The 26,564-nt window shown below is 43.6% G+C and overlaps 1 protein-coding gene across 1 annotated transcript; it reads right to left on the reverse strand.

Moving 5' to 3' along the window:
- Positions 1–5,003: 5,003 nt before the first annotated feature.
- Positions 5,004–24,585, reverse strand: LOC123352233 (aldo-keto reductase family 1 member B1-like). The gene is made up of 10 exons (XM_044992087.1): positions 24,430–24,585; positions 19,492–19,659; positions 15,077–15,193; positions 13,377–13,454; positions 12,203–12,325; positions 9,073–9,179; positions 8,816–8,897; positions 8,328–8,411; positions 7,317–7,399; positions 5,004–5,592 (listed from the first exon to the last, which is right to left on the reverse strand). The coding sequence occupies exons 1-10, from the start codon at positions 24,493–24,495 to the stop codon at positions 5,550–5,552; spliced, it is 951 nt and encodes a 316-aa protein (XP_044848022.1). The 5' UTR covers positions 24,496–24,585; the 3' UTR covers positions 5,004–5,549.
- Positions 24,586–26,564: the final 1,979 nt, after the last annotated feature.

Genomic DNA, 26,564 nt, shown 5'->3' on the forward strand with positions numbered 1-26,564 from the left:
GTGACAGATCTAGGGTGACCAGATGTCCCGATTTTATAGGGACAGTCCCGATTTTTGGGTCTTTTTCTTATATAGGCTCCTATTACCCCCCACCCCTGTCCTGATTTTTCACATTTGCTGTCTGGTCACCCTAGACAGATCCTTCCCCTGAGCTCACCTGCTTCTAAAGAGTCCTTGTCCTGCATTCCTCTCAAGAGGGCAACTCACCCAAATGCAATCTCTCAGGCAGCTCATTATGGATTGGGACTGTTTATGTACAAATCTTATGATCATGCCTCAGTTAAAAGTTCAGCAGATGGCCTCTAAGGAATCCAGTAGATATGTTGGGAGTGAAGTGATATCAGGGAGATGTGATGCTGACACAAAGTTTGGCAAAATTGTGCTCAGCTGGTTCTCTCTGTTACCAGGCAGCAGAATGCCCCTTTATGAATCATTTGAGCTCCAACCTAAGACTCCCCCACTTCCAGTCTAGTGGAAATGGAAGTATAACTGTGGGTCACCATGACCCAGGACCCCTGAGGGGTCAGAGGGCTCACTCTATGCCAGCACCGACCTCCTCACCTCCCATTTACCCTTGTAGCAGATCCCTGGAGTCAGGGGTGGCTCTAGCGATTTTGCTGCCCCAAGCACGGCGGCACACCGCTGGGGGCGCTCTGCCGGTCGCTGGTCCCACGGCTCCGGTGGACCTCCCGCAGACATGCGGGAGGTCCACCGGAGCCACCTGCCGCCCTCCCGGCGACTGGCAGAGCGCCCCCAGCGGCATGCCGCCCCAAGCACGCGCTTGGCGTGCTGGGGCCTGGAGCTGCCCCTGCCTGGAGTGTAGCCCCTCCTGAACCTTTTTATTATTTGTCATGACTGTGTTGATGGAGTCCACCTATGTGCTCTTCCTTTCCTGAGACTAGAGCCTTCTTCACCTCTCAGCCACAGGGAGAAGTAGAGAGATCCTAGAAGCCAAATTTAGACTGCTGGGTAAAAGATTGAAGTCCAGGACCTCTATGGTAGCAGTCTCTGAAATGCTTCCAGCTCCACTTGCAGGGCTAGGCAGGCAAAACTGCAGGATGTCACTGCATGGTTGAGATTGTGTAGGGAGGAAGGTGTTAGGTTTATTAGAGGTTGGGGAAGCTTTTGGGAAAGGAAGAACCTATACAGGAAGGACCAGAATTGCTGGCATATAAAAACTAAAAAGGTTATAGAGGAGTTTTTAAACTCTGGCTATAGGAAAGCCAACAGGCTTAGAGGAGCACACTGTTTGGACAGATACATCCCTTAGGGGAGGCTCTATTAATAGGGATTTTTGATATCCTAGTAAAGAGGAGAGGATAGACATTGGTAAAGTACAAGTAGAAGCTGAATAGAAATAATCAAACAAAAGAGCGTCCCCTTTAATTACATTGCACGAAGGCAGACAACTAAATATGGACAAATTTAATAAGTGCTTGTATACAAATGCTAGACATCTAAATACTAAGATGGGTGAACTTGAGTGCCTGGCCTTAAGTGAGGATATTGATAAAACAGGCATCACACAAACTTGGTGGAATGATGATAATCAATGGGGGACGGTAGCATCAGCATAAGGTAGTATAGCAGTGGTTCTCAACCCATTTACTATTGTTGGCCACCAATACTACCTATATGGCCCTGAGGATGTCACATGGGCTGCGGCTGCGTGCTGATTTGGCCACCGGTTGAGAACCGCTGCTATATAGGAATGATAAAGTAGGTTGTAAAAGCAGCAGAGTGTCCTATGGCACCTTATAGACTAACAGATGTATTGGAGCATGAGCTTTCGTGGATGAATACCCACTTTGTCGGATGCATGTAGTGGAAATTTCCAGGAGCAGATATATAAAGTAGGTTGTGCTGGTTAAGGAGTGCTACTACATGTGAAAGAAAGTATAGAGTCAACTATACTAACAAGCTTAAATGAATCAAACAATACCACATGACCATGATAGTGATTGTAAGTATTCAAGGAGATTAGAGGCTACAAAAATCAAAAACTCAATAATGGGGGATTTCAATTATCCCCATATTGATGGGGTAATGTGTCACCTCAGGACAGGATGTAGAGAAAATTTCTAGACAGCATGAATGACTGCTTCTTGGAGTAGCTAGTCCTAGAACCCACAAGGAGAGAGGAAATTCTTGATTTAATCTTAACTGGAGCACAAGATCTGATCAAAGAAGTGAATATAGCTGACAGCTCAGCAATATAATTAAGCCCCCACTCCCCCATAGCCTTTAGCTTCAAAAATAGGAACTACACAAAAATGAAGAAGCTAGTTAAATGGAAATTAAAAGGAACAGTCAAAAGAGTGATGTTTTTAAGAAGTTTCCATGCAGCTTGCAGGCATGGAAACTTTTTTAAAACACCGTAAGAGACTCAAACAAAACAAAAAGCCCCAGTAATTGGACCCCAAAAACAAACAAAAAAAAATCTACCATGGTTAAACACAGTAAAAGGAGATTAAGAGGCAAAATGGCATCCTTTAAAAATTAAGTAAAATCCTACTGAGGAAAACAAAGGAACAAACTCTGACAAGTCAAATATAATTAGGCAGGCCAAAGGAGAAGATGAAAAACAGCTGGCAAAAGACAAATTAAACAGCAAAGAATTTTAAGTACATCAGAAGTAAGACACCTGCCAAACAATCAATGGGGCCACTGGACAGATGAGGAGCTAAAGGAGCACTCAAGGAAGACAAGGCCAATGTGAAGAATTTAAATGAATTCTTTGCATCAGTCTTCACTGCACATGAATGTGATGAAAATGTCCATACATGAGCGATTCTTAGGTGACAAATCTGAGGAACTGTCCCAGATTGTGATATCACTAGAGGGGCTTTTGGAACAAATTGATATTACTGTTTAGTTTTAAGTCACCAGGACCAGATGGTTTTCACTCAAGGGTTCAGAAGGAACTCAAATATGTAATTGCAGTCATGGGATAAAAGGGAAAGTCCTCTCATGGATCAGTAACAGGCTAAGAATTAGAAAACGAAGGGTAGAAATAAATGGTCATTTCACAATGGAGAACAGGAAATAGCAGGGTCCCCCAAGAATCTGTACTGGGACCAGTGCTGTACAACATATTCACAAATGATCTGGAGAAAGGGATAGAACAGTGAGGTGGGAAAATTGTAGAAGATAAAAAAAATACTCAAGATAATGAAAAAGCTGACTGAAGTGTTACAAAGAGATCGCACAAAAGTGGTGACTGGGCAACAAAGTGGCAGATGAAATTCAAAGTTGATAAATGCAAAGAAATGCATATTGGAAAATGTTAATTTCAACTATACATACAAAATGGAGTCTAAATTAGCTGTTACAGCTCAAGACAGATTTTGGAGTCATTGTGAATGGTTGTCTGAAAACATCTGCTCAATGTGCAGTGGCAGTAAAAACAGGCTAACAGGTGAGGAATCATTAGGAAAGGGATAGATAAGATTTAGTGGAAAAGATATAGAGAAGGGCAATAAACAATTAGTGGTATGGAACAGATTCCGTATGAGGAGAGATTAAGAAGACTGGGACTGTTCAATTTAGAAAAGAGACAACTAAAGAGATATGACAGAGGTCTATAAAATGATGAATGGTGTGTAGAAAGTTATTTATCCCTTCACATAACACAACACAACCACCAAGGGTCACCCGATGAAACTAATAGGCAGCTGTTTTAAAAAGAAACAAAAGCAAGTACTTCTTCACACACTTCAATCAGCCTGGGGAAATTGTGAAGGCTATAACTGGGTTAAAAAAGTTAGATAAGTTCATGGAGGGTAGGTCCATCAATGGCTCTTAGCCAAAATGGTCAGGGATGCCACCCCATGCTCTGGGTGTCCTTAAGCCTCTGACTGCCCGGTCTGGAGGACAGGGGGTGGATCACTTGAAATTGCCATGTTGTGTTCATTCCCTCTGAAGCATCCAGCAGTGGTCACTGTTAGAAGACAGGATACTGGGCTAGATGGACCATTGGTCTGACCCACTGTGGCCATTCTTCTCTTCTAGAAACCCAATTTTCTGTCAAAAATAATTTGCCAGACCATTGTTGACTAGCCCCAGTGGCAAGTGCTGTAATTATGCCACGTATTAAGCTCTGTACTGGCACTAGTCCCTTCAATCATCACTAATGTGTGCTAAAAATACCTTTGTTGTGAGGATCCTAAAAGTGGCCTGAAGTATAAATGCAGCTGATGAATTTCAAAGTATAGGAAAATGCATATCATTGAAGTGGTGGCTTTATGGTTATTGCAATTTATCTGATTTGCTGATTCTTAATCCGACGAAGTGGGTATTCACCCACGAAAGCTCATGCTCCAAAATGTCTGTTAGTCTATAAGGTGCCACAGGATTCTTTGCTGCTTTTACAGATCCAGACTAACACGGCTACCCCTCTGATACTTGATTCTTAATGTAGGTTTTAGTTTGATTATTTAAGGAAGACTGAAGACTGCTTTTTGTAGCTCAGTAAACCTTTGGCGTAACCTTTGCACTGGCCATCCTAATGAGGAATGTTACTACTATAAATTTAGACAATCAAATGTAAGTCTGCCTACGTTTAAGTTCCTCTGCAGGAATGCCCCTTGAACTAATCAAAAATATGCTACACCTTAAATAAGACTGACCTATTGCATTGTTATTCCATTTGTTGCCAATTTTAACAGAAACAGCAAATAGCTACATTTTAAAAAGTTCCCCCATATAAAACAGAATACAACCATGTTTGAGCATCAAGAGGCACAAGTACATTAACTGTTTGGTTAGTCAGGATTTTACACAGTACTCATGTGTTTTTGCATCAGTACCATGAAAGCTGCAGATCCTTTAAGGATAGCAGGTTCTGCATAAGAAGTTAGTATGAAAGTGAAGTGAGTTTTCTGTGATTAGATACGAAGAAGGATTTTCTATTCTCTTGTCTGAGGGCTGGAGACAGCTGCACACAAAGAGGCAGCTGCAGAACTACTGTCATGGCAATGCTGAAATAATCTCACTACACATAATAACTAGACAACGTTTTATTACAAGCTAAGAACAGTTTTATATTGCCAAAAAAGCTCCATAGTTTGGGAGAGCTGCACAGGTAGCAAAAGTCCATACTCAGAAGTCAACTGGCACTTCAACCTGGAGTGAAAGGCAAAGGAGTGTTCCAAAAACAGGAATTTAACAGACAAGGCTTCAGAACTGGCTCTTCCAAATGACAGCAGTCTAACCCTTCCAGCTGGCAGCAGAGACTATCTCCATCACATTACAACCTGCTGTGAAACAGTGTGAACAGAGAATTTGAACTATTGTATTTTCCAATCCCAGCCAGCCATCTTGGCAAAAAATACTCCCACGTAATAAGGAGGTCAAAATTATATTCAATGTTTTGTTCTTCAGACTCCTTGTAAAATTTCCTTTGAGCACATACACTGTACTTCTATTTTGGCTACAGAAGGATAGCTGAAGTGTGAAAGACAGCTATTGGGACAAATGAACAAGTCAGAGGTAACAGCAGACGGGAACCACTGCCAGAGGTCAGGAAGCATGGCAAGACACCACCAGCTTTAATACTCAGCTTTGAAAGGATAGTCCTTGTGATCTGTGCACCTGAGGAAAAAGAAGAAATATTTAATTCCGATTTCAGAATAACCTGACTCATGTTGGCATTGGTGCCTTTTTTTGGCCAGACAAGAAGGGTCTGAATGGTACACAAGCAGTCGGCACAGGCATTAAGTTCTGACCAGCCTCAGAAACATATCCAGTTTATACACAAACTTCCCCAACCCCTTTGCATTTAGGCATTGAGAAGTCACAGGCAGGGAGATCTGAATGCTTTTTAGATTAAGTGTTTACATTTGTGCTGTGTCATTCAAATGGTAAGTTTTTAGATTTTTGAACAATCAGTTTTGATGTCTGAGTTTGATATTGCAAGGTGCTACGATCTGTATAGAAGTATTAATACTTCATGTCTATTGAGTGAAGTTTGACATGTTTAGTATGATCTCATTAGGGATATATTTTAAAGATGGGGGGGAAGTCTGGCAGAGAGATCAAGTGACTTGTATGTGACGAAATACAGGCTCAGGATTTGGAAATTTAACTCCTAATATTGTGTTAATTTCTCCATATTGCGGTCTCTTTAATTTCATAAAGACAAATGCAAGATTGCTTGCTAAATTTGTTACTGTGTTAGAATTCTATTTACAAAAAAATCCAAAAGACCTCAAAAAACTTTCACTCAGTTTTGAAAATTTAAGCTTATTTACATCATTTACCTGTTCTTCAGATGGGACATTAGTAATAAGAATCTGAGATATTTTAAATTCACCCAAGGCAACCCCCTCCCAAAAAACCCAACCCACTATTGTTTAGGCTAAAACAACTTTACTCAGAGCTCTGTTTGACACTTGATTTGAAACAGGTTTACTGTCCATTTAGGACAGCACCCTTTAACACACTCAGTTCCAGAGATCATTTCAGAGTGTGACAGAAGAGAGAGAGAGAGAGAGAGAGAGAAAAATCTCTGTGATTCTGGGATTGCGTAAAGTCTGAGACTTCCCACTCCAAAAACAGACCTAGTTGAAAAGAAACAAACAAAATCCGCTACTACACCCCAGCAACAGATAATCACAACTGCCTGATTTCCTCTCATCCATCAAGGAAAAGGGAACAAAGGGATAATTTTGAAACATCATGATGCGCAGGGCCATGTTAATGCACAGCTAAGTAGGAATGCAGGTCTACTTGGATGGAAGAAAACAAGTTACTGGTTTCATCTTGGCAGGTGTTAAAAATCAATTTAAAATTATTTCATTTTAAAATGGGGACTGAAAACTCAACTGACAGCAAAGAAGCTGATCAACGCATCTCAAGTTTTAGGGCTTCCAAGGGCAATTTAATTCCTTAAGTCTCCATTGGAATTAAGTATTTAGCATCCTAACAAACTCCAGAGAGGCAGGTATCTGCATTCTACTGACAAAGCGTGTGGCAGATCGTTAGAAGGCTCGACCAATATCACAGATACAGTCCCATGTCAGGGCTAGATTTAGAACTAGATACTAAGAACTCCTGTGTTTAGGCTCTTACTTCTTGATAAATAAGTGAGTTTAAAAATCAAATGTAGGTATTGAAAATAAGACCACATGTTCACCACTGTGAAGATGTTAAAACCCTTCCTGAAAAGGGATTTTTGGACAGCTTTTAGGTAAATTTCAGTTTGCATGGTTTTTGTTTTTAAATCAATCTCTCACACACAAAAATAATTCCTGGATATTGTTTAAGCAATCTGCATAGAATACTTGCACTCAGTGTTTTCAAACATTGTCACCTACATGGTGAATGCACAGGCTCTCCAGTTCCTATTAAAGGTGAGGATGGTTTCCATCTCCTCTTTAGTCAATTCAAAGTCAAACACCTGACAAGAGAAAACATTTAGTTAGCTTTTCAAGTAGCTTAGTCAAGACTTGGGTGATCAAAGATTCACAAGACTGAAAGAAAAGCTTCATAAACACTCCCAACTTGACCTGAAAAATCGGCTTTGTACAACTAAAGTATTTCCCTTTGGACAGCTGCAGTCTACTGGTAGAGAAAGGTGTAAGCTGAAGTGACAGACCTGTCAGCTATACTGAAAGCTTTTGTGAACTGTTATAATAAAGACAGTTAGCTACACATTCATCCTGCATTTTTGTTCATATGCACTGACATCTAACGCCTCTGAGTGTGGGTAATACATTTTACCGGCCTGTAAAGAATACAATGCTGGAAAATTGCAGTGTTCCAGTTAATCCAATGTGTGTGTTCTCACAACTTGTTTAATTTGAATGTTTTAATTTAGCAAATAATCAAAATGTTTTTAATTGACTGGTAATTCAATAAAGTCCCACTGAATTAAGAACAATTATATGACAAATTGTGTAGTTAGTCTGTGTGTGTACACACACAATGTGTGATATCAGAGACTTGGATCTGAGTAGAGGAAAGCTATTTTCTTGACACTGCTTTGTATACTCAGTGTTTTAGTGGCACATGACTCCACTCAGGTATTAGGCAAGCTTTACTTGCTAGTTTGTTCAGCACACAAGAGAAAGGAAACACTAACTAGGACCATGAACAGTCACTTTGTGCATTTATTTTTAAGCCAGTTCGGCTCACTTTTGCCCTTAATCCCAAGTGTTAGTTTAACCGTCATTATACTGTATGTAAAAGTACTAAAGAACCTTCCACCTTCTTTTCAGGGTAACCTAGGAAGAGTGAGAAAGTCTGGCTACCTTCCACATAAGAAGTTTGGACTCCATCTAGTTACTACGATTCAAAGCCAACCTGAAAGTTATTTGCAATCTTACCTTAAAGTTCTCTTCAATACGATGTTGTGTAATAGACTTGGGAATCACAATCACATTTCTCTGGATATGAAACCGGATCAGAACCTACATAACAGATAGCAGTGTTACTTGCAAGTCATTCATCACCAGTAAGAGACCAAAACTTCCCTGTTCTAAACAAACAGTACTATTAGAGCTAAGATTCAAGACATACTAAGATGCAGTTCATCAGAACCACTCCATTTCTAACGCACCTCTTTTCATCACTGCAGTACTTAAGGCCAAGCTGACACTTATTGAACCACAATGAGTTGAACAGTGGTGGCCAGGTGAAAGCTGATGTTTCCCTTTCCTCTGTTATCCAAATACCTGGTGATCACTAATTCCTTACCCTTACAATGAGATTTAAAAAATGGAATCAGATTGCAAAGGATGCAGAGTCTATACAAGATTAGAATGCTGAAACAACAGATCTAATGCAGCGACCTCACTTTGCTGAGTATAGATACCTGTGCTGGGGTTTTATTGTGCTTGGCTGCAATCTCCTTAATCTTGGGGTCATCCAAGAGGGAAGGGTCTTCTGGTTTAGCCCTGTAAAAACAAGAGATAGAAAGTTAATGGTGGCAAGTTTTCATAAAATGACTCTACATACTAACAGAAACATGTACCCATTACAACTGCGTTACTTGTTCAACGTGCCTCAGAGTTTCAAGTTCAACATTCACATTGCCACAATCAGGCAAGTTAGGCTGCAAAGCATTCTTACCATGGCCTGTCAGGAGATCCGAGGGGACTGTATGCTGTGACAGAGATTCCTTTGGATTGGCAATACTTAATCAGCTTCTCCTGGGTAAGGTATGGGTGGCACTCAATCTGCGAGCACAAGGACACAAATTTACTCAGAGGCAGACTACACTAATGCTGCTGTGTTCCAGGGATCGTTTCTTATTTCACTTACAGGAAATACCTTTGGTAGGCTGGCAAGTTGTGACTAATTATGCCCCCTGCGTATGTTACGCAACTTTTAGTTGTTTGGTATTCTATGAAATTTTCTTGTTTTTGTGTTTTATCTGTTGGGTTTCAGTTATTACAGGATATTGCAAGGCAGGGGAGGGAATGGGGAAAACTTACCTCACTTATGTTTTAATTATCAACTTTGTTCTCCAAAGATTTACAATAGTCAGCCTCAGAATTATACAACTGAAGTAGTACAATGAAGTTCATATCCGAACATATAGCGTAAAATCAGAATAATCTAGATGAAGTGAAATTCAAATGAGTAGGGCTATTTCTTCCAATTTAAAGTTTTCTTGTTTAGCTTCCCTAATTAAAGATACAAATATTTTGGAAACTACTGTAGCATCAATACTATGAACTGCAGTGTTCCAGACCATTGCTTTAGAATAACGTAACACTGTTTTGATATTAAACGGGAAGGTACATTTCAATCAGTTAATTTAAAGGGACGTTTCAATACTGGTTACTGCTGTACATGAGTGCTCTTGTTGAAAGTGGCCCTATTCGACCAAAATATAAATACTGAACACAATTTTACACATTAGATCACTGTCTGTTATGGAATTTCTTTTCTAGACAATACATGTGTGTGCCTACCATTAGTTTTAATAGGATCATCATCTGCACACCAGGCAGAACAGAGGAAAGACTACAGAACCCTTAATGCTGGGGAGCATAACCTTGTTTAACTGAGCCGATCCTGTCTATCATTCAGACCATCTGGATTGCTGCTTTCAGACTGAAGGCCTTGAAATCTCATGCTGCTGACAGGTGGACCAAGACACCGCACTGCACGGGATGGGTTGCAGCCTGCAGTTTTATTTATGGTTCTAGCTGCATTGCTGTTGGGAGATGATCATGTGGCAGTTTCCCAAAACGCCTAATATAGTTTGGAATATTAGTCACTGCACGGCTCACGGCTGGGTTCAGCTGGATATATGCTGCATGGCTATTTTGTTTCCTCAGCACGCAGAAATTCAGCTGCTCATACAATATACAACAAAAGTGCCCCTTTCCACTGTCTGGAACTGTGGCCGCTGGGAGCTGGGAGCAGCCATACCTGCGGACGCTCAGGTAAACAAAGCATCTCACGACCTGCCAGGGGCTTACCCTGAACAAGCTGTGAACCAAGTTTGGGAACCCCCGGCCTAATAGAATATATAGATACTACTTTAAACAATTGCTACCCCCTGTATAAAGCAATGAGTGAGTATTTGGGTTAAAGGAAAAGACCTTCCATCAAAGATTAAAAATTAGGATTTTTTCCAAAATGAATTGCAGATGGAATGGTTCATGTGTGTTTACAGAAGAATGTTTGAAAATATCTGCAAATAACTGAGTGAGAATTTCATCCTCTAGATTTTATGGATCATTGGGCTATGCATGCACTACACATCTATTCTTGGGAACAGACACCCATTAGAATGATTTCTGGCTTGTGTTAAACAGGTTTCCAGTTTGTCTTGAAAAGTAACTTGCTCCAGAAAATGTTATGTAGGCCAAGGGGTATCAACACCCAATTGCTGTACTTCTTAATCAAATGAAAATATGAGCAGGGGCAGCATTTGACATGGAGCTTTTTTGCCTTAGCCACGTGGCAGTCTAAGGAATAAATGACTCCACACTATCAAGCTCCCTTTCAGTTAAATACAGTATTCCTTTGGCCTTCCCCCTCCCCACCACTCTAAGTTCTATGCTACAGAAATTCCAACTTAACATTTCCCCTGCCACCCCCCCACCCCAAAAGAGAGCAATTCTAAAGTATTTTGTATGGAACTAGAAATATGCAAAGAATATTAGTCTTTGCTCTGTCAGCTGGACAGGAGCTCTAATTTATGAGCAGAAGACAAAAAAACCCCAAATGCTAAATAACAAAGTTGCTTTTACAATGAAAAACTTGAACTAGCCAACTTGACCAGCCAACCCACTTCTATCTTTGATTGTTTGAAAGAAAATTAATTTAACTGAATTGGTTAGATATACTTTTAACATCCATAGGAAGGAGGCACATATTGATTTTGAAATATTATAATTACTATTACTAACAAGATACTGTACAGGATGAGGTTCAGATATTATTCTCCATTTTCACTTAGGCATTAAAGTAACCCTCCCTTTTGTTCCTTTGCTAAGAGAACCACTATTGAACTTGGATCATTTACACCATGGTACCAGAGAAAGGTAACAACCACAATCTACTTATTTTGTATTTAAGATTTTTAAAAACAGACCAGTCAAGCAATTCAGTTATTTTTCCTATCACAGCCATTACTTAACCCCCCTGCACTATACTGTAGCTGAAGTATAGGAAAGATGGTTCTGTTATAAACACATATGGCTTAAGCCTGGCAACATCCTCTGAAGTCAATGGGAATGGAAGGTTCTCAGCCCCTTGCAGAATGGTGCTCTTAGCTTTCTTAGAGGTTGTCTACACGGCAGCAGTGCACACTACAGGGGGTGTAAATTGTACAGCATGCTAAAGTGCTGCATTTTAACTGCCCTGGTTAGATCCTGGTAGCGAGAACTAAAAAGGTACCTAGTTCGCACTGAGGTAGTCCCACTTCAAGCAGGACTACATTAACATGAACTAGGCACACGTCCCCACTCTGTGCCTCAGCTTCCCCACTGTAAAATGAAGATAATGATACTTACCTCTGTTGTAAAGCATTTAGTTCTTTTCATCAGGAAAACCACGTAGCTCTTACAGTGATTATTAACATTCACTCCCGCAAGTGCCCCTTCAGAATTCTAGAAGGGCTGAAAATACATTCTGTGCCTACTCTATCTGCCCACTCCCTACCTCCCCACTGTAAAAGAACTGACATGATCAGATCCTCATGATATCGGAGACATCGAGCCGTTGCCTTTCAGCAGCTTACCTGGTTGTTGGCAGGCCTGTATTTTAACCCAGGCTTGTTCAAGATTCTCTCAATCTGTTCATGGTTAAAGTTGGAGATTCCAATGGCTTTCACCAGTCCTGCATCCACCAGCTCTTCCATAGCCTAAGGGGACAAGAGAATCTGAGTCTATGTAATCAGATACACAAGGTACGGCCTAAATAAGGCATTCTTGCTGCCAATATGGTATATTTCTTTGATGATAACCAGTGATAGGACCCTTGGTTGGACTCATCACTATGTTCTGGAGTCCACCAGGGAAAAGGGATGCAGAGAGAACAGTGTTTTTCACCGTCTTCTCGGAGTTTTCTTTTCTGGCTGTGAGAGGTTTTTATGCATTTTTATTAATCATAAGAGTGAGTTTGAAGAGACCTGTGTCAGATAACCCAACACTGGCAGAATAATGGACTATCCTCAATATTGTGGGTAGTATTTAAACCTTTCAGAAGCAGTTTGCCAAATCATTTATTCACTCTAATTTAAGGTTTTGCGTGCCAGTAATACATTTTAACGTTATTAGAAGGTCTCTTTCTATAAGTCTATAATATATAACTAAACTATTGTTGTATATAAAACAAACAAGGTTTTTAAAATGTTTAAGAAGCTTCATTTAAAATTAAATTAAAATGCAGAGCCCCCTGGACCGGTGGCCAGGACCCAGGCAGCATGAGTGTTGCTGAAAATCAGCTCGGGTGCCGCCTTTGGCATACATACCATAGGTTGCCTCCCCTTGATTTAAGCCTACAATTCTCCTTTTACTTCTGTAAGTAATAAGCAGAGCTGAGAATTTTTCAGTGAATTTACTTTGACTATGTCCTGACACACTGTATGTTTGCTAGTATTCTAGCAAAGCAGCTTTTCTAGCCGGAATTTTAAGTTTGAATCTGAATGAACTTAAAATTTACATTCACATTTCCTGTGAGTTAAGTTACCCAAAGCAGCCAGTCATGGAACAAAAATATCATCTGACTTGCATAAATATACAGTGCAAATTTGGGAATATTTACATAGAATTCTAAGTGATGTGCAAACCAAGAATGAAGATATTTACAAATAATTGTGAATGAATTATAAATTCTTTTCAGAGAAATCAAATATAAAATAGATAATCTAAATCACAGAGCCAAAATGAATCTCAAACTGCAATAAGACTCACCTCCCAAGTGTCCAGAATATCTGTGTTACTGGGCAAGGCCATGCCTTTCTCATCTGCGGGAAACAGCTGTTCTCCAGCCTGGCAATGCAAGGCAGAAAGTCTGAAACGTTCTCTATTGAATTTTCTGCTGAAAGACTAGAATTCTTGGGAAGTCAAACTGAACTCAGATTCTGTATAGTAGCTTGAACTCTTAGGGCAGAAGAAGAGGAATAGTAACTCCTATTTAAGTAGTTACCTTACTCATTCTGGCAAGGTCTCTCTTCCTCATGCTACACAGTCATCATTCCAGCCACAGAATCCACTCCAATAAATATGGTTAATTCTGTGGCTGGTCTGCAGTTCAGTGACAGATCCAGCAAAATAGAACAGTGACCCACCATAGTACAAGTACAGCTGGGTTATAGGTCTATTACCTATGGGTGTAGCAAAGCACACACTGTTTTTACACATTGTCCCATTATGTACATAATGGGACAGTCCTTTATTAACCCAGATTTATATTTGACTCCATCTGTTGCATGAGTGATGGCGTGCTGTTGCAGGCCTTCAGTGGGAGACTATGTATAGATTGCAGGGAATGGGAGAAAGACAATGGAACAGACTGTGTGCATAAGTTACTGTCTATGCTCTTGCTATTATGAAAAGCTCCCTTTCCTAGACTCCTTTACAGCCTGCCTGAAGAACTGTAATACCAGCACAGCCTCATTTCATCTGCTTTGTCCACCCTAAAAACAATTAAAAGATACTGGAGAGTGCATTTGGGAGTTGCACAGAATACCAAGGAGAAGATATTTTAAATCAGGCTCTAACAGAAAAGAAGAGCCAAGACAAAAGAGTCAAAGTGAGACATCACCCGCTTCAACCATATCTTTAATCTGCATATGGGCTTTACAATGAAAGTTGCCACTTCTGAATGCCAGGGATTACAGAACAACAAGGCTCTTATGGCAGATGGTTAACTACAAGTCTGTACTGTGCTTAGGGATTCCAAGGGCAGGGGGTGGGTGTCAGAGAAAAGAGAAATTAAGAACTTATTTTACTGCCTGCTGCTTAAGTAAGGCCATGTCTACACCACCGGTAGGTCAGCGGGGTTCGATTTAGCGGGTCTAGTGAAGAGCGCTCTCCACCGGAACGAGAGGAGTAAGGTAAGTCGATGGGATACGCAGTGTAGACACCGCAGTAAGTCAACCTAAGTTACGTTGCCTCCAGCTACGTTATTCATGTACCTGGAGTAGCGTAACTTAGGTCGACTGACCCCAGTAGTGCAGACAAGACCTAAGAGTGCTACTAGCAACAAAGAAAAACAGACTTATTGTTAAGAAGCAAGAGATACAGCTGTCTGTCCCATAAAGAGGAAGACAAACTAGTACAGAAGGAATTGGTAATCAAATGGTTAAAAGGTATAAACTGCCCTGTCAAATGGGAGACCTGGATTTGATCCGAGATTCATCTCTTCTTGGATCAACAGGGGCAAGGAACGTGGTAGAAGCAGCATGCTCAGCTTCAGGGATGAAAGCCTTGTTCACACACCCATATAATAAAGCTGAATAAGCAGCACAAAAGAGTGATGCTGAGATACCCCGGAGGTATCCTCCTTGAGGGTAAGAGGGTTGGGGCTGTAACAGGATAGCTCACCAGGAGGACAGTGCTTCTCCAGAATCTGTCAGGAAAAAACAAAAAGTATTAAAACACTACAGTACCTTAAATCCCAAAGGCCAGTGAATGAGATACAGATCCAGGTAATTCAGTTTCAATGCATCAAGGGTTTTCTGGCATGCTCCCTTCACCAGAGATTTCTCATGGAATGTGGACCACAGCTACAAAAGGAAAAGCAAACAAAGCAGTGACCTCACAAGCAAGTGTTCTTACAAAGCTCTCCCAAACAGGACAAAAAGTCATCTCACACCTGCAAGAAGCAGGTTTGGGAATATTATTACCCCCATTTACAGGCTCAATCTGTGAGCAGAGACAGAGGGAAAAAGTTTCTTGATGCTAGTATTGTCAGTAGCAGTTTACTTGACAAAATTGGGTTCTGACAGATTAAGATGGTAAAAAAAAAAAAATTCCACCAGTTAAGGCACCAACAAAAAGGCACTTATTGCAAGACACAGTATTGGGAAAGAGAAAACTAAGCACTACAGGGTAATGAAGCTTTCCAGCCTTCTGTATCCAAAAGCAGGGAGATGGGAAAAACCTCCTGCATGAGTTTGGCTAGCCTTCTGATTTGATCACCTAATTTAAGAGCCTAGATAAAGAATGGTTTCAAACACATACAATGCAAAAAAATTATTTGGGCCCCCATGTTTTTGAATTGTCACATGGATCTGGATTAAAAAAAAAAGTACTTAGGCACCTTAGTCACATCTTAGGCTCCACTGGGAACCAGGAAACTCCTGCCAAACCCAGCAGGGACCTAAACTCAACTGGCACCTACATTTTCAGGGTAAAAGTTCCCAAAGTGTCTAAGTTTCTGCCTCTGGGCATGCTCACTGCCGCCCCCCACGCTGCATCTGGATGTCTAAGTCCCAGAGCAATGCACAAGCCAGGGGAAGATAGCAGTTTGTCTGCCTAAGTCACATGTGGGGCCCAATCCGGCAGGCATTTTCAGAGGGCCACTACCAGACCAGGTATAATTCAAAATCTCACCAAGGGGCCCTCACCTGGGATGTGGAGGACCCAGGTTCAATTCTCCCTTCAGGCAGAGGGGAAGAAAGGATTTGAAGAGATGTCTTACCTTTCAGGAGAGTGCTCTAACCACTGAGCTTTGGGATATTCTGGTGAGGGTCTCCAATCTCTAAGGAAGCTATTCCACTCTAGATAAATGATAGGCAATCACTCGTTACCAAGTACAATCATCTTCCATGGGAGTTATGGGTCCTCAGGTGGCTAATGAGGCCAATCCTTGAACCACAAGTTCTATTACACTGAGGGCAGATGTTTCCAGGCTCAGCAGGAGGGCTGCTGACCATGACTGGAGACCAGTCTCTCCTTCCTCCTGCACCTCTTGTCCTCTTCAGCTTGTCAGTGAGCAAGTTCAAAATGCAGGCGACCATCACTCCATATTAAGCGACCCTGGGCAACTGTCTCCCAAGTGTCAATATTACACTTTTTTAGGTTGTCCTTCAGCAAGTCCTTATAACGCTTCCGTTATCCACCCACATTATGGTGCCCTTCTTTCAGCTGAGAGAATAGGTCCTGTTTTGGGAGGCGATAGCCTGGCATCCGGACAATGTGACCAGTCCAGTGGAATTGCTGATGGATGGTCATTGCCTTGATACTCAGTCTTTGCCTCTTCTAGAACACTAATATTGGTGTGCCTATCTTCCCATTTGATCTTCAGAATCCTACAAAGGCAGTGTTGATGGTGCCTCTCAAGGACTTTCTAGTGGTGTCTATAGGTTGTCCAAGTTTCGGACCCATACAGCAGTGTTGGGAGAATGGCTCAATAAACAAGAAGCTTGGTGTCTGTTCGAATGTCATGATCTTCAAAAACCCTGTGCTATAAATGAGAAAAAGGTGCATTGGCACAGTTCAGGCAATTTTGAATTTCTGCATCAATATCTGCCTTTGATGAAAGATGACTTCCAAGGTAGCAGAAATGATCAACATTCTCCAGTACCACTCCATTGATTTTGATAGATGGGGCATGTAATACCTCATTTGGAGAGGGCTGATCAAACACTTTAGTCTTTTTGATATTAAGAGTGAAACCATGTCATGCGTAAGCATTGGCAGACACATTCAAGACAGTTTGAAGATCTTTCTCAGAGTGGGCAAAGATTGCATTGTCATCAGCATACTGAACAGCTTTCCATCCATTCTGTAAATGATTTCAACGCAAGCTGTAAACTTCCAGCAATTAGGTAAAGAATGATGGCAATAAAAAACTGCAAACATGGCTGGAGCAATGATACAGACCTGTCTGATTCCTGTTTGTACTTTGAAAGGTTCATTCTGGGAGCTAGTGCTGCTCAGAACAGTCACTTTCATGTTATCATGAAGCAATTTTAGGACATAGATGTATTTATCAGGACATCCAATCTTAGACAGTACAGTCCAGAGGGCACGCTATTCACTGAATCAAAGGCTTTAGCTAGATCAATAAAAGCCATGTACAGTGGTTGGTTTTGCTCCCGACTCTTTTCTTGCAGCTGCCATGCTGTGAAGATCGTATCCACAGTTCCATGACATGGTCAGAAACCACTCGGTGACTCTGGTAAAATTTCTTCTTACAGGGGCAGAAGGTGGGTTGCAAGGACCTGCACCAGAACTTTTCCTGCAATGGCTAGGAGGGAGATACCACGATAATTTCCACAAACCATTTTATCCCCTTTCTTGAAGGCAATCAGGGCATCCCTCATTTCACTGAGTATCTCCTCCTTATCCAGATTTTAAGGATAAGCAGGTAAAGCTGCCAAATTAGCTCTGGTCCATCATCTTTAAAGATTTCAGAGGGGATCCCATCTAGACCTTCTGCCTTCTTGTTCTTCATCTGCTTGGTAGCATTGTGTATCTCATACAAATTGGGAGGGTCTCCGAGCTCATCCCTAAATGGTCGTTGAGGGATTTGCTCAAGGACTTCATCTGCAACCACAGAATTACGGTTAAGGAGATCTTCAAAATGTTCTTTCCAGCAAGAACTGATGGCTTCGTTGTCCTTCAAAAGTGTGATTCCATCCTTAGAGCGAAGGAGATTCATACCATGGCAAATTAGCCCATACGTAGCCTTGGTGGCACTAAAGAAACCAGATGTATTGTGGATATCTGCGAGATGTTGAGTTCTTGTGCTTTCTCAGTCCACCATTTGTTCTTGAGTTCTCTAGTTTTACATTGGACTTCCGCCCTCGTCATGACATGAGCTTCTCTCTTTATATTACAATTTATGCCCAGATAAATAATGGAAAAGCAATTGGAGCAGAACGACTGCACGCTGGGTCTCCCAAGTGGGCATCCTAATGACTATGCTATAGAGTCACTTACGTGCACACAAAAAAGTCTCATAGTTCAAAGGTTAGCCCACCCTCCTGAGAGGTGGGAGAGCCCTCTTTGAATCCTGTCTTATCCTCTGCCTGTGGGGGAGAACTGAACCCACTGGATTAGTGATCATACAGTGGATAGCATCACCACTTTGTGTGGTGTTAGTCACCCACCTGATTCATTCTCACAAGAAGCAGTTTAACTGCCCACGGTGCTTGACATCAAGAGAGCAGTTCCTATTTATCAATCACTAGCAGAGACTGGTGCCTATTTCAGAGAGAGGGGTGGGACTTAGCAGACATCTCTCAAACAACATCTCCCATTGGTTAGGTTAAACGGCTCCCCACCTAGCGGGCTGGCTTTTGTGAATCACTTTCTTAGCTGTCCCATCTCTCCCCATTCATTGTACAGGAGTCCAGGCACTTCACTCAGACTCTGAATTGCAGTGTGCTCCTGTGATTTTCTAGTTGCCCAAAAGTTAAGTGTTGCAATAACGAAATACCTTTCTGAATACAGGCCACAGTCTCAGCAAGCCACAACCTGGTCCTCCTTGCAGCAGCAGAAATGGAAAGAGATGCAAATGGTAGCTTGCTGCATTGGCCCCACTCTGGAAGTTGCACTGGAAGGGGGGGGGGAGAAGAGGGATCTTGTAGCCCCTAACACCCACCCATGATTCGAGGACTTCTGTAATAGATCCCTAACCTCTTGCTGAGTTACTGGAGTGAGTGGGTGAAGTTCTGTGGCCTGCAACGTACAGGAGATCAGACTAGATGATCATGATGGTCCCTTCTAGGTCCTAGGTCCAGCTCTAGGTTCTACATTATAAGCTGAGCATGCCAGGCAAAAACAGTGGTCCCTTCCTCAATCATTGGAAGGGCACAGTATTCCCACCTCCATTGCTGGTATGTTCACTAGAGAAGAGCCACTCCAGACAGGAGAGGATCCAAGACGACTTTTATTCTCCTTGTGCATGCCCTTTATACCCATCCCACATGAACATGTGAATCAGGAAACACAAGTCAAAGGTGCAATGTACCACATCTTGAATTGCTTTATAACCACAGAGTCAGATTTTCCTTCAACACCCAGGGTTCACTGAATCGGCCCCATGACCTTGATCTTCCTGCCAGAGCCATACCTTACTGACGACAAAGAGGTCCTCTCGTTTCACAACCCCTTCTTTGATTTTCTGTTGGATCCCATCCCCTACTTCATTCTCATTCTGGTACACGTAGGCACAGTCAAAGTGGCGGTATCCAATGTCAAGGGCAGCCTTCACTGCATCCTTTACTTTTCCTGGTGGAGACTAATCAAAATAATAAATTTAAAAAAAAGAAACACAGACACTCTAAAATATCCTATTTCCCAGGTGGCTAGAGGCTCAGAAACCCCAATAAAGTTTATTTCTTCTATGGTGTTCACCTCCCAGGAATCTGGGCACCTTGCAATCATAAGAAAAAATGGCAGGTTTCAGAGTAGCAGCCGTGTTAGTCTGTATCCGCAAAAAGAACAGGAGTACTTGTGGCACCTTAAAGACTAACAAATTTATTTTAGCATGAGCTTTCGTGAGCTACAGCTCACTTCTTCGGATATCCCTCTGTGATTGTCTAGTAATTGTTATTGTCTGACTTAATGACAGCATCCAACAATGCATCTAGCAATCCATCCTGCATCTTACATGGATAATTTAGCAAAACAAAGCTGCCTCACACCATGACCCTACTCTGGATAGCTGTCAAGGAGCTATTTCTATGTGAGAGGGCTCTTGGGCAACACCCTTCAAGTGGTCCTAGGAAAAGAGCTATCCTGGGAACTAGCTGTCAAGGCTTATTCCCCACTCTGGCACTTTGAGTGTAGAAGGTGGGGGCCTGCAAGGATTCTAAAAATTAATACTGGCCACTCCAGGCTTGTATTAAACTCCCAAGGTTACAGCTTTTCCTCTGACCTTGGATGGGTAGATGCTGCCACCACCCAAGTGCAAAAAACCCTTTTGGAACCCAGGAAGGCACACTTGGGAATTCCTTCCTGTGGGGTACCCTCAAGCCCTTTCACCCCCTGGGAAAGAGCTTAGAAAGAAAACAAAGGAAATCAGCTGTTGCCACCAGCTAATTAAACAAATACACAAAAATTCAGTCCTGTTCTTGAAAAAGGTAAATTCTATTTAGAACAAAGAAAATAGATCTGGAACTTAGGCTTTTTGCTAGGTTTAAAAAAAAACCCACACAATTACAAGGATTAAGCATCAAGATAGCTTCTTGAGGTCCAGCTTAAAGGTTACAAGCAACACAAAAGCACCTGGGGTTAGCACAGAGGAGTCCACAAGCCATAAAGGAAATAAAAGAGATAAACCTAATCGCGTCCTCCTAGACATTCCCTGATCTACTTACATATCTGGGGTTTTAAATGATTAAATTCTAGGTATGATCTGATGATTTTTCATACTTGGCCCAAAGCTTTTTACAGTATAGTTCCAGCCCTGTCTCTGCTCTGTCCCCTCTCTCCGAAGAGCAGAAAGACAGGGGAAATTTCCCCTCCAATTTTAAAAAGTTCTAGCCTTCCCATTGGCTCATTTGGCCACTCCCCTTTACCTATGGGCTTTACTTCCTTTTTCTGTAAAGGGTTAGAGAACAGCTACTAACTGGGATTTCATAGCTAACTGGCTGGCTGGGTGTCCATAAAAAGGAGCTCTCCCCCCCCCCCCATCTCATTTATCACATTAGCAGAAGAAGCATCCCATCTGAGCCTATGAGAGGCAGTGTGGTGTATTAGGAAAGGCAAGGGACAGAGTCAGAGTTCTGTGTGATGTGGGGCAGATGACTTGACCTCTCTGTCCCTCAGTTTCCTCATCTGTAAAAGTGAGGATACTAATAATCACCTTATTTGTAAAAGTTTTTCAGCTTGACGGACAAGAAGCGCTATAGAAGAGCTATGTATTAATGATCACACAGGGAAGCATCCCACAAGAGGGGAGGCTGGGGAGCTGCAGAAGCTTCCCGATCACTAAAAAAGTGCAATCACCACTCTGAAAAGAGAATAAGTAGCCAGAAGTAATATGGCAGATACACAGACTGCTGAGGGGAGGAAGATTTCAAATGTTACATAAAGCATGGTCAAAAGAAAAGAGGGCTTTTCCAGCAAGGATTCTTAGAGCTAGACTCCGCACCTCAGAATGCACTCATCTCACAGTACAGCAGGGGAGTCACTTAAGTATCAATGACCAGTCCTACTGTCTTGAACTCCTGCACTTTGGGCATGCAGGTGAGATTGGTCTTCTCAGGGGAAGCATTAAGCATTTTCCTGCAAACCATGGGAAGAGATCCTACGACAGCTGCACTGTTGCAAACCAGGAACTTGCCACAGTACCAGAGCTGCAGCTTTGTCCCTCAGGGCACATGACTAGACAAGATGTAGACCAGTCCACTGACTGACATCTATGAACCAATATTAGATTTCAGCGTCTGCAGTGTGTATTAGACAAAAAGAATTAGAAGGAGAACATTTTGCTCAAGCAAAAAAAAAATTTTTAAAAAATGTCAGATAGTGCCTGCATTTTCAGGTATAGCATAAATCCAGCTGTTGCTGCTGATTGCTATTTGATTTTGTTCCAATTCTGCTGGTCAAAAGTTGCTTGAAATACCAAGTTTGCCTAAAACCCTGGCTTGCTGCTCTCAATAGGTAAAAATAAGCAGACACTGGATTTCAGGTTTTGCTATGGTATATCCTGCCATCCAGCACTTGGGGCCTGCATAAGGTAAGTGCTCTATGAAGGAGCAGTATGTGATCCTTGGTCTGTAAGAGGCCAGTGGGAAAGAAGTGGGGAGAAAGAGATGTAAGGAAATTATTTATATGAACACACAGTGCATAGGCACTGACTTCTGCTCCCACCGGTGGGTGCTCGACCCGCCTCTGCCCCTGCCCCTTCCATCCCTTCCCCAAATCCCTGCCCCAGCCCCGCCTCTTCCCTGCCTCCTCCCCTGAGCATACCATGTTCCCGTTCCTCCCCCTCCCTCCCAGTTTGGCGGTGGCAGGGCAGGAAGCTGGGAGGTAGGCGGAGAAGTGGGGACACGGCACACTCAGGGGAGGAAAAGGTGGGGTGGGGTGTTTGGCTGCTTGTGGTGCAGAGCACCCACTAATTTTTCCCTGTGGGTGCTGCAGCCCCAGAGCATCCATGGGGTCCTGCACCCATGACACAGTAGCCACTATGACATATTGTTCAGCAAGTCACCTATTCTACTCCACTGTAGCATGCTGTTTGAAATAGCATTTTAGAGGATCGTATGAGACACTGTCAGCTTTGTGAGACCACATAATGCTGAGCTCTGTCATAAGACATACTTACAAAGGCATACACTTTGAAGTTGGAAGTCAGGTTGGAGTTTGGGCTATGAACCCCCTCTTCCTAGGCATCAGAGCCCAGACTCTAGCCTGAGCTGCAACTTCAAAGCATTAGCCCTGCTACCCCATATCAGTCAACCCAGGCTGGCAGGCTCACTATCGCAGGCCAAGTAGACACACCTTACTTTACAGATGCCAAACAGATTAAAATTTCAGATCACCACCCTGAATTAATTTAGTATTGGAACCAGCATATCAAGCAATGGATAGCAAAACCATTGCACAAAGTTGACATAGAAAAGTGCTTTTAAAAATGTAAAAATAGCTCTGTTTACCTATAAATCTGTTTGGAACATATAATGATTTCACAGACCGAGAGCATGAGTAAGTTTAATGACATTTTAACAAGATCCACTGTCACAAAATTTGCCATGTCTCTAATAATAACTGCAATACTGCTCTGCACTTCAGTAGGACTTTGAGAGAGGATGCTCTTTATGAATATTAATCCTCTCAACACCCTTGTAAAATAAGTCAGTAATATCCCTGCTTTACAGACAAAAAAAGCAAGGCATGAATATTTTCCTCAAAGTCACATACAAGTCTGAAGTCAGAATTAGGAACAAAACCCAGAAATCTAAACTCCTGGCTGTATTAACTAAAATTATAATTCTTTCAGTCCCCCCATTGTATGTGTTGCTAGTTATGAATCACCAATCACATGCTGTACAGTAAAAAATACAGACAGTCCCTGCCCTGAGCTTTCTAGAAACTACCCTTGTATGTTTATTTCACTATTAAAGTGGTACAGACAAACTTCATGAGACTTAAGGTGATATTCTTTTAAAAAACAAGTAATAAAAAAAAATCTAAGGCCAATAGAAAACTTTTTAAAGAAAAGGCTAAAAAACCCAGCTGTTTTGAAACAAAAAGGGTTCTCTTGCAGTGTCTGAAACCCAAACATTGCAGAAGGGCCTAAAAGTGAAACTGACTCCTTTGGTTCTTAATCCAACCAGAGAGTAGTAGTAAACGGAAACTTGGGCAGTGACAAGGAAACTGCGTTTTTAAAATACAGTTAACTTCTGCTGTTTAAAAAAATTGTAAGAGGCAAAGAAATTAGGCCAGAATACACTATTTTTAAATTGTCAGTGCTTCTTTAAATAGGCCAATTTCCTAGTCAAATTTTGGAGTGCAAGAAGTCTTTACACTCCTGCCTCTCCCCCCCGCAAAGATGCATAAATTACACCCGACGCATCATGTGCCCAACAACTTTTAATAGCTACTCTCAGACGCAGCAAAGGCTGGTATGGAAGCATGACACACAGCAACAGTGTTACATAAGGGCCAACAGCGATTCCAGGGGTGAGCACACTGAGCGCATACAGACACCCCCCACCCCCTTCACCTCCCCAGCCGCATCCCAAGCCTTGCAGACGCATCAGGGGACAGGACGCTTTTCCTTGGGGAGGGGGGGGGAACAAATCTTGCCAGCAAGAAAACCAAATCGTTTGCAAAGGGACTACCCGGCGCTCAGGACGAGCCGGGGGCGGCCAGAGCTGCCTGCCCTGTAACAAGAAGCCAAGCCGAGGCCGGCAGTTTTGGGCACACACTTTGCAAAGGGAGGAACAGCTCAGCAGTTCTAGAGGCAGCGATGAGGGACGGATGCCGTGTGCACCCGAGCGCAGGCGCCGGTGGCCGCTTGGTACCATGTCCTAGATCCCACCTGCTGCAATTACGGTACCTTCCAGGTGCCAAGCCCCAGGATGGGCATCTTTGCCTTAGTGTTCAGCTCCACGTAGGTCCCCATGACTCCCGCTCTTCGGCCCTCCCTGGATCGCGGCCCGGCGGGAAAAAAAAGCAGCAGCCACCCTCTTTATAGAGACTGGCCCCGCCCCAGCAGCTGGTCTCTGAGTAGCGGCTGCGGCGGGCGGGGAGAGCAGAGATTGGGAAGGGCTCCGGGAGGGGGAACGCGGTGCAGAGCAGCAGCCGAGCCTACCGCCTTTGAACGGTGCACGGCTCGGTGCATGATGGCCTGGGCAGGCTGCGGGCATGCGTTTACTTGTAGCATTAGCTGCAGGTGCTGCACAGCCCTTGCCTAAGTTGCCTGCAGCCTCCCCGCTGTTGCACGGGCCAGTTCTCCTGTTGGAATTTTCTGCAAAGAGTGACACAGAGGAGCTTGCAGATTCCTTCCTCCCCTAGTTCACCCAAACCTCAAGGGCAGCCAGTGCAGGCTATTTTCTGCTGAGGACAGAGCTTTCAGGGACCAGCAAAGGCCAGACAGTGTGTGACTCCAGTTTTCCATTCTGGAGGGCAAAGAGAGAAGTGTGTGTAGCCACCTGTAGCCCCTTTACTAACATTCAGTGGGGGTGTTTTGGTTGCTAGCTCCCAGCACTAAAAGGGGAGGGATTGCTCGCAAATCAGGACCCTAAGACTAACAGGCCCCAGGAACAATGGCAAGAGGCCAATGCTCCAGGTCAGCCTGATTGGCAGGCAGGCTAATCAAGGAGACAGAAGGCCAGGGTGGGTCCCGTCCTCTGTGTGAGCAGGATTTTGCCTGAGTCAGACAGAGTGGGGCCGAGCTAAGGAGAAAGCAGGGGCCCAAGCTGAGCTGGAGAGCAGAGCTGGGCCAGATCCAGAGGGGCAAGAGCTGCAGCCAGAGAGCCAGAGGCCCAGCCCAGGGAGAGCAGATCCTGTGCTGGGAGCAGAGCTGCAGCCATAGAGCCAGAGGCACAGCCCAGAGAGAGCAGCTCCTGTGCTGGAAACAGAGCTGCAGCCATAGAGCCAGAGTCACAGCCCAGGGAGAGCAGATCCTGTGCTGGAAACAGAGCTGCAGCCATAGAGCCAGAGTCACAGCCCAGGGAGAGCAGATCCTGTGCTGGAAACAGAGCTGCAGCCATAGAGCCAGAGGCCCAGCCCAGGGAGAGCAGATCCTGTGCTGGGAGCAGAGCTGCAGCCAGAGAGCCAGAGGCCCAGCCCAGGGAGCGCAGATCCTGTGCTGGGAACAGAGCTGCAGCCAGAGAGCCAGAGGCCCAGCCCAGGGAGAGCAGATCCTGTGCTGGGAGCAGAGCTGCAGCCAGAGAGCCAGGGTGTGGTGAGCAACTGGGGCCAGCCAAGGGGGGAACCTTGGTAAAAGGGCCCAGAGCAGAAAGACACCCCAGCCAAGGGTCCATGCAGGCCAGGCTGGGAGGGGGATCTTAACCTGACTGGGGGGCTGGCACTGGGGAGAAGGGTCCTGCCACCCAGAGCCTGAGAGTGTGTGGCCACCGCCAGAGCAAGTGTCCAACCCGCAGCGTCCCTGCCGCACAGCCAGGGCCTGAGAAGGAGGCCTGGGACCTACAAGGAACAGACTGTGAACTCCCCTGACGTTCCAGAGACCCTGTTTGTGATGTTCCCTGCCACAGAGCAGCGTAATGTTTTCCTTTAACCTTTCCCATTTTTCCTTATTCTTTTTTTAAATTAAGTGTTAATTAAATAACTTGTATTTGCTTTAAATTGTATGATGTGATCAGTGGGTCAGGGATGTGCGCAGTGCAAAGAGAGCACCCCGGAGTGGGGACACCCTAGCCCCTGTCCTAGGTGACCACAGCAGGGTTGGGGGTCGAGCCCCCCAGGAATCCTGGGCCCAGCCTTGTTGGGGTTACGAGGACTCTGCCAGACAGGAGAGTGGAAGGGGAGTCCTCAAGGGCAGGGAGGCCTCTGGGTAAAGGAAGTGGGAGCGAGGACTCAGATCCTTTCGCTAGCCCACTTCACGGGGGTAGTGTAGCAGCCAGGAAAGTTCCCCACAATAGCAGGACCATTCCCCTGCTTACCCACCTACAAAAAAGTTGGGTGGGATCAGAAGTGTGCATGCTCCAATCCCGCAGCAACATTGAGGGC

The sequence above is a fragment of the Mauremys mutica genome, chromosome 1, assembly GCF_020497125.1.
Source record: "Mauremys mutica isolate MM-2020 ecotype Southern chromosome 1, ASM2049712v1, whole genome shotgun sequence".
NCBI classification, from domain to species: Eukaryota; Metazoa; Chordata; order Testudines; family Geoemydidae; genus Mauremys; species Mauremys mutica.